Consider the following 10,938-nt stretch of genomic DNA (forward strand, 5'->3'; position numbering starts at 1 on the left):
ACTTATCTTATATGAATATTAAGATCTATATGTTTTACTTAGGTGACATATATGTGATATGTGGCTAAATGTTTTACTTCCGTTTCTAAATTTGCACAACCTTTTTTCTTTGAAAACTACATTAATGTGTCAACATTCTTTAAATAAAAAATCTAAATCTACAAAACAAACAGTTACAGAAGAATATTGGTTTTAAAAGTCAATTTTCTTACAATTTTAAATTAGTGCTTTAAATTTCTTTGACAATAATTCTATAGCAACAGATCTATAGTTACAATGTTGACAAAAAATATCCATAGTTACAATTAAGAAAACAATCCTTAAATTATAAAGTAAAAATTCTAATCTATAGTTTCACTCTCATCAATCAAAGTGACTGGTTGAGTTGTATACACTTCTCTTTAGTTTTAATTTCTCATCTACAATCTTTAAAGTGTTCAAAAAAAATCTACAATCTTTAAAAATATCAATGATGCTTTAAGTCAATTTCTAAAACTACAACAAAAAGAATAAAAATACCAATCATGCTTTACTTATGTAGGAAAAATATACAGCTACATTAGATACACTTACAACAAAAATTATATAAAAAAAGTTTACAGCACAAGTTAGACAAGCTTTCGTTAATTTATGTATTTAATGAATTTTTGCTACCGACTAATTTACCGCATTTTAGTCATAATATCAAATTAATGGATAGCCAAGTCGGCCATAATTGGTTTGATTTCTTCCCAAATTATGTTAAATTTGTTTCCTAATCGTCGTTGAAACAACTTTTTAGAGTAAGAATTCTTACACAGAGTTGGTTAAAAATTAAAAGCCACCATCTCTCGTTTGACTCTTTATATATGGTAAGCCCGTCATCTTCGCTCTCGCTCTTGCTCTCTCATAGCCTAGCCTGCTCTTTAGGTGCCTATATAAACAATGCCACACACACTCATTGAGTCCCAAACTAAAGGCCCTTAACCATCTCTCTTTCTCTCTATCTATCTCTTGTTCTGTTCGAAAACAGAGAACAAAATATTTTTTTAAAAAAAAAAGAAAAAGAAAAAGGAGAGAAGATGGGTATAATGATGGTGATTTTTGGTCTTCTTTTGATCATTGTATGCATCTGCTCTGCTCTTCTCCGATGGAACCAGATGCGTTATTCCAAGAAAGGTCTCCCTCCTGGAACCATGGGCTGGCCAGTTTTTGGTGAAACCACCGAGTTTCTCAAACAAGGACCAGATTTCATGAAGAACCAAAGACTCAGGTACAAAGAAGTTTTTTCCCAAAAAAAATTCCCCATACTACAATCTAAAAAAACCATTTTATCTATTTTATTTTAGTTTTTTCTTCTTAAAAATAAATATTAAACTTTTTTGTTTTGTTTTGATGTTGATTTTGGATCATATCAGATATGGGAGTTTCTTCAAATCTCACATTCTTGGTTGCCCAACAATAGTCTCAATGGACGCAGAGCTCAATAGATACATTCTAATGAGCGAGTCGAAAGGATTAGTCGCTGGTTACCCACAATCCATGCTCGATATTCTAGGGACATGCAACATCGCTGCAGTTCACGGCCCGAGCCACAAGCTCATGAGAGGCTCATTGCTCTCTCTAATAAGCCCAGCCATGTTGAAAGATCATCTCTTGCCTAAGATTGATGAGTTCATGAGAAGCTATCTTTGTGGTTGGGATGAGCTCGAGACCGTTGATATCCAAGAAAAGACCAAACATGTACGTTTTTTCCTTTCTTTCTCCTTTCTTTGTTTTTAAACAATGAATCTGCATCTCTGGCCTGTTTCTTTATGGTGGATTTAATGTTTTCATTGTCAGATAAATTTATTATTTTTGATATATTATATTTTTCACACTTTAAAGAGATTATTGTGATATATTTATATGTCCATGTTTAGTGTATTATTAATTCATGTTTGGTGCCTGCAGGGGTAGAATCGTAATTGTCAATCTGCTAATGCCTGGATCTTTTTTTTTTTTGCTCTTATTAATTAAAATATTATGTTTGCTTATATTCGTTGTTGTTGTTGTTGTTGTTATGCAGATGGCATTTTTATCATCGTTGTTACAAGTAGCAGAGACTTTGAAAAAAACAGAGGTTGAAGAATATAGAACAGAGTTCTTCAAGCTTGTTGTCGGAACTCTTTCGGTCCCAATCGATCTCCCAGGAACGAATTATCGCTATGGAGTCCAAGTAAATACTCGAATAATGAAAACATAAAAGATGAAAACATGAAAATTTGCTGACGATTTTTTGGTTGCTTTTCAGGCAAGAAACAATATCGATAGGTTATTGACATCAGTTATGCAAGAACGAAGAGGGTCAGGAAAAACATTCACAGACATGTTGGGTTACTTGATGAAGAAGGAAGATAGCAAATACTTGTTAACTGATAAGGAGATTAGAGATCAAGTAGTAACGATTTTGTATTCGGGTTATGAGACTGTCTCTACAACTTCCATGATGGCACTTAAGTATCTCCATGATCACCCTAAAGCTCTTGAAGAACTTAGAGTATGTTCTTAAGAAACACTAAACCCGACTGTAGGTTTCTAGGATTTGACCCGGTTGGTTATTGATTTTTGGTTTTTGATTGCAGAGAGAACATTTGGCTATTAGAGACCGAAAACGACCCGACGAACCACTCAATCTCGACGATATTAAATCGATGAAATTCACTCGAGCTGTAAGCATTTTTCCCAACACATTAAATTATTAATATTTATAGTTCTTGATATTGACATTGTGATTTAATATTATTTTGGACCATTTCTAATAGGTGATCTTTGAGACATCAAGATTGGCAACGATTGTCAATGGTGTCCTAAGGAAAACTACTCACGACTTGGAACTCAACGGTAAGAGTATAATGATTTCGATTTTTAAAACTTAATGAATTTTATCATTATTAGTTTTTTTTTTTTTTGTGGGTTTCTTTGTGGACCTTATATTACATCAATTATTTACAAATATAAATTAACCAATCCAGCAAAGCAATCATCTCCCTGTGACCCTCCATGGTTTTATTTCAATTATTTTGACAGAGGAGAAAATCAACCTTTACAATCTTTACAAAAATTATTCTATATGTATTAATAGGTATTTTATAATACTTACAGGGTATTTAATCCCAAAGGGTTGGAGAATTTATGTATATACAAGAGAGATCAACTATGATACATCTCTATATGAAGATCCAATGATCTTTAACCCATGGAGATGGATGGTAAGTATTTGCAATACTCAGTTTTTTGTTCTTTGAAAACTTTTGGCTCACATAGAGAGTTTCTTTGGATTTTTAAATATGCAGGAAAAGAGCTTGGAATCAAAGAGCTATTTCTTACTCTTTGGAGGTGGAGCAAGACTTTGCCCTGGAAAGGAATTAGGAATCTCTGAAGTTTCCAGCTTCATTCATTACTTTGTTACAAGATACAAGTATGTTCTTCACCCATGTTTGTTTAGTGTGCAAATATATGATTTTGTTGTTGTTGTGATTGATGATTTGAGACCTTAATATTTGGATTTGAACTTTTGTGCAGATGGGAGGAGAAAAGAGGAGAGAAGCTAGTGGTGTTTCCAAGAGTTTCTGCACCAAAAGGATACCATGTTAGGGTTTCACCTTACTGACTTTGTTTTGTCCTAATATTGAAATTATGTTATAATCAATTAACGGTCTTTTGATAGGGTTACTTAACCTATTTTATCTCTCGTGTTCTTAGAGAAGTTGGATTATGTACAGAAATGAATATAGAAGCCAAAAGAAAATAATAAGTATTGAAATGTTGAGCTGTCTCTTAACTTGTAAAATTGTACACATAATTTTTACATTGCATAATTATTGTCTGAATATGACCGTTTTAATTCCAGTTACAATATTTTTCCTTTCACTTGGATGATGCTCAACAAGTGTTTTCGCGAATCTGAAAATCACAAAAGTAAAAGTAACATAGATCATAATTACTAATTAGGTCCTCTCCCAAAAAAAAAAGAAAAAAAAACTTTGCACAATAAGATACATAATTAATTACATCATTTGTGATATGATTTATGATTAGATAATTGGTCGTGAATTGATGGGCTGGATAAGCCCAGTATACATTATAGCCCATAGTATTGACCAAATTTTAAGACGAATATTTATAAGAAAAGCACAACCCAATAAAGCACTTTCAAATTATTATGAGTTAATGACGTTAGGTAGCCGAACTCAGGATTTTAGCCATTCTACTCAAGTTTTACACCAAAGTATCTAGGCATGGGCATTCGGATCTTCGGGTTGGATTCGGGTCCTTTCGGGTCCGGGTTTTTCAGGTCTAACAGTTTAGGACCCGATAGGGTAATTTCAAATTCTCGGTTCCGGGTCGGTTTGGATCGTGTCGGGTCCGGGTTGGGTCGGGTCTTAGATAGTTAGACCCATTCGGATAACTAGAATTTATCGGTTCGGATTCGGTTCGGTTTCGGGTCGGGTTCGGTTCGGGTTCGATTTAAAAAGGACCTAAAAATACAAAAAAATATCTGAAAATATTTATATATCCTAAAATATTCAAAATTTTATTCAAATTGTGTTTTTATTATATTAAAATGTGTATATATATTAAACTATACGAGATACAACAACAATTTGTTGTCTCCTAGTGGTTGACCCCCATGTTTTCTAGACAAATAACCCGTCTTCGATTCTCCCTTGATGCATTTTATTTAATTTACATTATTAATTCGGGTACCTATCGGGTTTCGGGTTTGGGTCGGGTCCAAGACCCGCGGGTCCTCTACAACAAGACCCGATAGGGTAATTTGATCGGGTCGGTTCCTACCCGAACCGAGTTTTTCGGGTCGGTTTCGGATCGGGTATTCGGGTACGGGTAAAATGCCCATGCCTAAAATGATCCATTCCTACCATGAAAAAAACATGGAACTCTTAAACTAATGCGGAGGGAGTCGAACCTCGAACGAGTCAAGTGATCACAGATCATTGAGTATTATTTTGTCAAATCTCACAGATGCATCTCGTGTAGTCTATGCCAGAATAGCTAATATTTTTTTTTTAATATCAGAAATGAATTTAGTTTGTTACGTCATTAGAGATATTTTGTCTTTGATGCTTATCTAATATTAAATTAAAGTATAAGCTGCATGAAAAGCTTCCTAATTGGAGTATATATAGTTTATCAAAGGAATATCCAAAACCACAATTAGGATTATAAAAGAACTAATTATAATTCATCTCTTATAATTTAACTTGTAATGAAACATCATCTTCTAAATTTCGTGAGCAAGGGAAGTTGCCATCTCCAAGGTACAAAGATTTTTTAATCTAATTTTAAAGTTCATATCTTGATTTTTTAAAAGGTTGAATCGGTTTAACCAATTCAAGAAAACCCTAACATTACCATAAATGTTGTTACGGATAGCCGGGCCATAACTCAATATGCCCCTATTAGAAAAAAACTGTTCTTCTTATCCCTTCTCTATTCTCAGTACCCCTTTACCATTGCATTCCCTATACTAACATTCTATTAGTTTAATATAAATATTACACCTCACCTTCCACCTCACTAATACATTACATTATTCAATTTAATAAATTAACCATAAACCTCAACTATTTGACCCCACAATATAATTTTAACCAATAGAATCACATTAGGTTCATTCTCTTTCTTCTTCCCCATCGTATTTCACTTCTCATCCCCTCCATTGACAAGTTTTGAACCTCAAAGAAGAGGAAATTTGTGTCCCTTTTTTATGAAATTTGTTGTGTAATAGCTTTAAAATTATATGTATATCAAGAATAATGTAAATAATGTAAGAATTGCTGAGATTTTCAAGAAATTAAAAATGAGTTTTAAAACTGTGTTTTCTGAATTTCAACTTTTCCATGTCTGTTTTTGAGGTATTTTTTTTCTAAAATTTCATTAAAATGAAATGTACATCACGGGTCATGCAAAGAATATAAGATTTGATGAGTATTTGGAAAGACTGAAAATGAATTTTAAAACTGGGTTTATGGGTTAGTGGGTTCATTTTGTCCGTTTTTGATGATTTTTTTTTGGAATACCATTAAAATGAAATGCTAGGTTGCATGGGTACGTGTACTGGTAGCCGTCTTACGTACTGGAAATGCCTCTGAAACGGGGACACGTTTACGTGCCGATGACGTTTCAAGCAAGAGAGAGATTGCAATCTGTTGATGGGGACAGAAGGGTTTGGATACAGGACGTTTCCGAAACAGCTTGACATCAAAATCCCGTGTCCCATAAGGCCCTAATGTTCTATATAAAAAAAACTATGGTACTGCAAATGTACAAACCAAACACAATCAATTCTTTAACGAAGAAGACAATGATGTTCAGACCCATTATATTATATTTTTTAAACCATATTTATTTTAAAAGTAATAATATCATATTTATAAAATTTAAATAGCAAAAGGATGTGAGTAACATTAAACTAGATTGATTGATTTTATTTAAGAAATTTGTAATAACTTTATCTCCAATGTTTTACTTATTTAACTATCGTTATGCTATTATCAAAACAACAATTGATTTGGTGATTAAAATTCGCTAAGTTCATTATAATAAGACAATTATCTCCATTGCAAACTAACCATAACAGACCAAAAAACAGAGTAAAGAATTGTTCAAAATTAACTAGACCTTGTATAACTCTTAAACTTAACTTTTAACTTATTTATATATATATATATATATATATATATATATATATATATATAAGGTGGATCGTACCTACTCCCGTACCCGTATCTATTTTTTTTAGTTTTGTCGTTTTCCGTTTTCATTCCCGTCCCGGTTTCCAGTCCCCATACCCGTATCGGGGCTGCTTAAATGAAATGTGTATCATGATAATGTAATTATAGTAATATTTAATGGTAATTTGGAGATATATAAATCGATTTTAAAACTGTGCTTTATGAGTTTTGGGTATTTTACTTCATTTTGAAGTATAGTAGGACTTTAAGATGGTTATATAATATGATAGTAGTGGTTTAGTTCGCACAATATCATCCTAAAAATTGATTAGGTAGTAAAAGATAAAATTTTCGGGTAATACTAAGATGACTAGTATTACTGAGACAAAACAGTGTTACTGATATTACTAGGTTGTATAGTGTGATATGGAATACTATGATTACTGGTTTTATTATGTGTAATATAGATTACTAGGATTACTGATTTTATTATGTGTAATATGAAATCCTTATATATTGCAAATAGTATGTGTATTTAGCATATAGTAAATAAGACTATTAAAACTAGTAGTGGACTGACTATGTATATAGTGAACACGACTACAAACTATTTAGTTATTATTTTCTATTGTTTTAGACAGATTAGTAGATGATTTATCATTTTCTCAAAATAATTCTTTAACTTTCATGGTTCATGTGTGAATCGTAACGCTATATAGTAAGAAGAATCTATAAAAATACTTATTTCTGGTAAATTGTTTATGTAATACTTTTTCCTAATGATATTTATTGTATAAGGTCATTGGTTTTACTAAAAAATATTTCATTTGACCATAGTTTTACTAATAAAATTTGGCAAAATATTACTATGTGTAAGGTAGTTTTACTACTGCCTTAAAGATTACCAAGAATTACTAAGTGTAATTAGAGTGTTAAATTTATGTATATAACAGCTGCATTTTTACATGAATATTTTTTAAAATGCTATACATACACGTTTTACAAGAATATTTTTAAAATGCTATACATGCATGTTTTGCATGAGTACTTTTTTATGTTATTATTTTAACATGAGCAAAACAAAATGAATTTTATGAAACATAAAATGTTTGTAACATCTAAAATAAATAGATAAATGTTAAAAAATATATAATGTGATATATTACCACAACTTAATATTTACTTACAGACAAAATGTGTTTGTAGAAGAAATACTCAATAATTTTTTCGGGCATAATAAACATAATAAAATTAGTTATTCTACCTTGTCTTTTGCAACAGATACAATTTTTAAACATTCATGTTTCAACTACCTTGAAGAAAAGATCAAAACAATAAAACATACTCAATTTCTTTTCTTTTTTTTTTCTTCTGTCAATCTTTCTTTTCTTCTTTTTCTTCAGGCTCTTTCTTATCCTAGACCTTGAACTCGAGAAAATGGAACCACTTTGTGGATGACTATTTGCTTCCTTTCACCACTGGCATCCACCTGAAAATCAAAGCAAATGATATTAAAGTTTAGAGACATTGAACCAACAATGAGGACAAGTATACGCCCACGAGCTCACAAAACAAATTATGTGATGCGTTTTAAGGCTTGTTTAGAGCTACAAATGAAGACACTTGAAAAGAACTCAAGGTTAGTCATCTTCAACTTCATTCTCGTCATCCTCATTCGTAAACATCAATGGAGTTTTACCTAAAGGTTTATGTGATGCGTTTTACGGCTTGTGATTAAGTTTGACAGAAGACATGGGTTTATTACAAGAAGTCAATAACTAAACAAGAAAAAACAATATTTCTCACTATACAAAAGCGATTCCCAACCATACAGTAATTAGTAAGAACTTCCAGTTAAACTAAACAAGCAAATAAGCGATGTATTACTAAACGCTTTACCATTATGTTAAAGGAAATCACGAGCTCTCCGCGAAATTCCACACAGACACGTTGCAGTTTCTGAATATAAGAAACAGCCGGTTCTCATAAAGAATATGAACGCAGAGGATGTCATAAACTCTGCTCTAATAACTTCAATTAGTTCAACGGTTCCGACCTGTGTTGACAAATCAGAAACAAACCTTTGTAAAAGACATGTAAAACATAAACTAAGAGATTGATTTGAATGTGATAAGAAGCTAACTTACGACAACAAAAGCAACTTGCTACTCCCAATACTTGCAAACAAGAAACACAAAAAGGGCTAAAGATAGTGGAGTAAAGTTACTTTATTTTAATTCTTTTACATATCTTATATCAAATACAACATGGTATAATTTTTCAGATCAAAAACCTTGTACACACTGCACAAACAACTATAAAGGTCAGAAGAAGAAACTTGTAGTAACAAAGTTTAGGTAGTAAAACCCAATACAATAACCGGTCTTGCGCAGAATACGTAACCCTAAATCAAAATTATTGTTTTAACAAGGCATATCAACAATTTCTATACAACTTATCCTCACCAAAACTCCCACATGGTTGTGTTCCAAATTACTTTCTCTTTAACATATACCTAATCATAAGATTTAACAAGTCATTCTCCATTGTCAAACACAATATTCCCTTTTTACAGACACATCTTAAATTTCTCCAACAAATACGAGTTATCTCCAATTTTTTTCAAACCTAGTTCCAAAAACGATCAAATAAGGAGAAACAACTCACTTACCAGAAGAAACGAAGGATGGAACCTGGATTTTGATGGAGCGAATCGATTTTCGACTCTAGGGTTTCAGAACGGTTTTGGTCCCAATTTAGAGACATAGAGAGAGTTGAGACACGAGAAGTGAGAGGCATAAATTTATAGACGTTTGATTTAGATGGATGAAGAATAACGAACAACGCGATTCGTTTCCTAGGGTTTCGGTTCCCTGTCGCGAGAGAGAGCTGGGGGGGAGACCTGCGAAATGAGAGAAGTTAGAGAGATTGGGTATAGGATGGGAAGGAAACGCCGTCGTTTAGGTTAAGATCCAGGTTATATCGGGTTGGACTGGGATGGGTCGGAGTTTTTAGTTGGATCTTTGTAATTGAGCTATTTCATTAAGGGTTATTTTGTCTTTCACCATATTTTTCATTAAAAACAAAATAAAAAAGAAAATGTATTATATTACGGGGAGAAAGAAGAATTTTTGGAGAGAGGGAGGGGTATATGGAGTTACTCTCCCGGATAGCCGAAAGGCCACATGGATACAAGGTGAGTCATCGATGCTTTATTGTATGTAATTTTACTATTGCCCGAAATAGTAACACTTCAATAGGCCCATTATTTTAAGCATAATATAAATATTTGGTAATAAGGTACTTGTAAAATCCTAATTGGGTAAGAAAAATAATGAGCTGGTTCTCATTATGTATCAACACATGTTTGAAGGATAGTGGCTTACCAAGATTGTTTCCGTGATTGTGGAACTCAAGTTAAAACTTATATAATAAATAAGGCTAATAATAGTCCATAAACTCACATATGACATGATTAAGTAGAGGGTCTTAAAAAAAAAAAAACTATAGAGTCTTTAACTAAAGTAAATGAAAAAACTCTATAATATAACGAGGCAGTTGCCTCATTTCTGAGCCGCCACGTCAGCAGTTAAGTGGGTCCCACTTTTAAAAAATGTGAAAAAGTGTCAAGCCTGTAGCTCGAACCCGAGTTATTGAGTCATAAACACCAATATTTATACCACTAAACTAAATGATACTTTGTACATTGATGGCTGAAACTAATATATATTTATGAAGGCTGGAAACCTTTGCTTCTTCGGTTTTCTCTGTGAGACCCACACTTAATTTTTTTATCTGATGATTTAATAAATACTTTATAACACACGTTTTGAAATGAGCTTCGTTAAAAAAAATGTCCAATAGACTTCTTTGGTCTGTAAGCGTTCTCTTCAATGGAAGTTTAGGGCTTTCAATTTTTAATCATCGATTCATGAATCATCTAAGAAACACAGATTGGCTCTTTGAGTTCCATGAATCAGTTTATCTTCTTTAGTCTCTACATCTCCCCATCTTTAATAAATTCATCATCTGTTCTTTTATTTTGCCTAATAAATCATGATTGTGTGGTTTTAATTTTCTTTGGTCATCCTTAGCTTGCACCCTTTGATCTAACCAAGAAGAAGAAGAAGACATTTGTCGTTCAGGATGCCATCGAGGACTCGGCTGAGTCACACGGGAGACATACTATCCGTTGCCTGATTGTTCAAGAAGAGTTTATGTG

General features: G+C 32.5%; 1 protein-coding gene and 1 long non-coding RNA gene across 2 annotated transcripts; one reads left to right on the top strand and one right to left on the bottom strand.

Annotated features, from left to right (window-relative positions):
• Positions 1-933: 933 nt before the first annotated feature.
• On the top strand, positions 934-3,788 carry LOC106316572 (cytochrome P450 85A2). The gene is made up of 9 exons (XM_013754462.1): positions 934-1,252; positions 1,398-1,722; positions 2,048-2,197; positions 2,273-2,518; positions 2,604-2,690; positions 2,784-2,862; positions 3,124-3,230; positions 3,315-3,439; positions 3,544-3,788. The coding sequence occupies exons 1-9, from the start codon at positions 1,062-1,064 to the stop codon at positions 3,629-3,631; spliced, it is 1,398 nt and encodes a 465-aa protein (XP_013609916.1). The 5' UTR covers positions 934-1,061; the 3' UTR covers positions 3,632-3,788.
• A 4,140-nt stretch (positions 3,789-7,928) lies between these two features.
• LOC106316144 lies at positions 7,929-9,815 on the bottom strand. The gene is made up of 3 exons (XR_001264743.1): positions 9,388-9,815; positions 8,616-8,772; positions 7,929-8,205 (listed from the first exon to the last, which is right to left on the bottom strand). It is a non-coding gene; the product is annotated as an uncharacterized LOC106316144 (long non-coding RNA).
• Positions 9,816-10,938: the final 1,123 nt, after the last annotated feature.

This window comes from Brassica oleracea, chromosome C9 (genome assembly GCF_000695525.1).
Source record: "Brassica oleracea var. oleracea cultivar TO1000 chromosome C9, BOL, whole genome shotgun sequence".
In the NCBI taxonomy this organism is placed as follows: Eukaryota; Viridiplantae; Streptophyta; class Magnoliopsida; order Brassicales; family Brassicaceae; genus Brassica; species Brassica oleracea.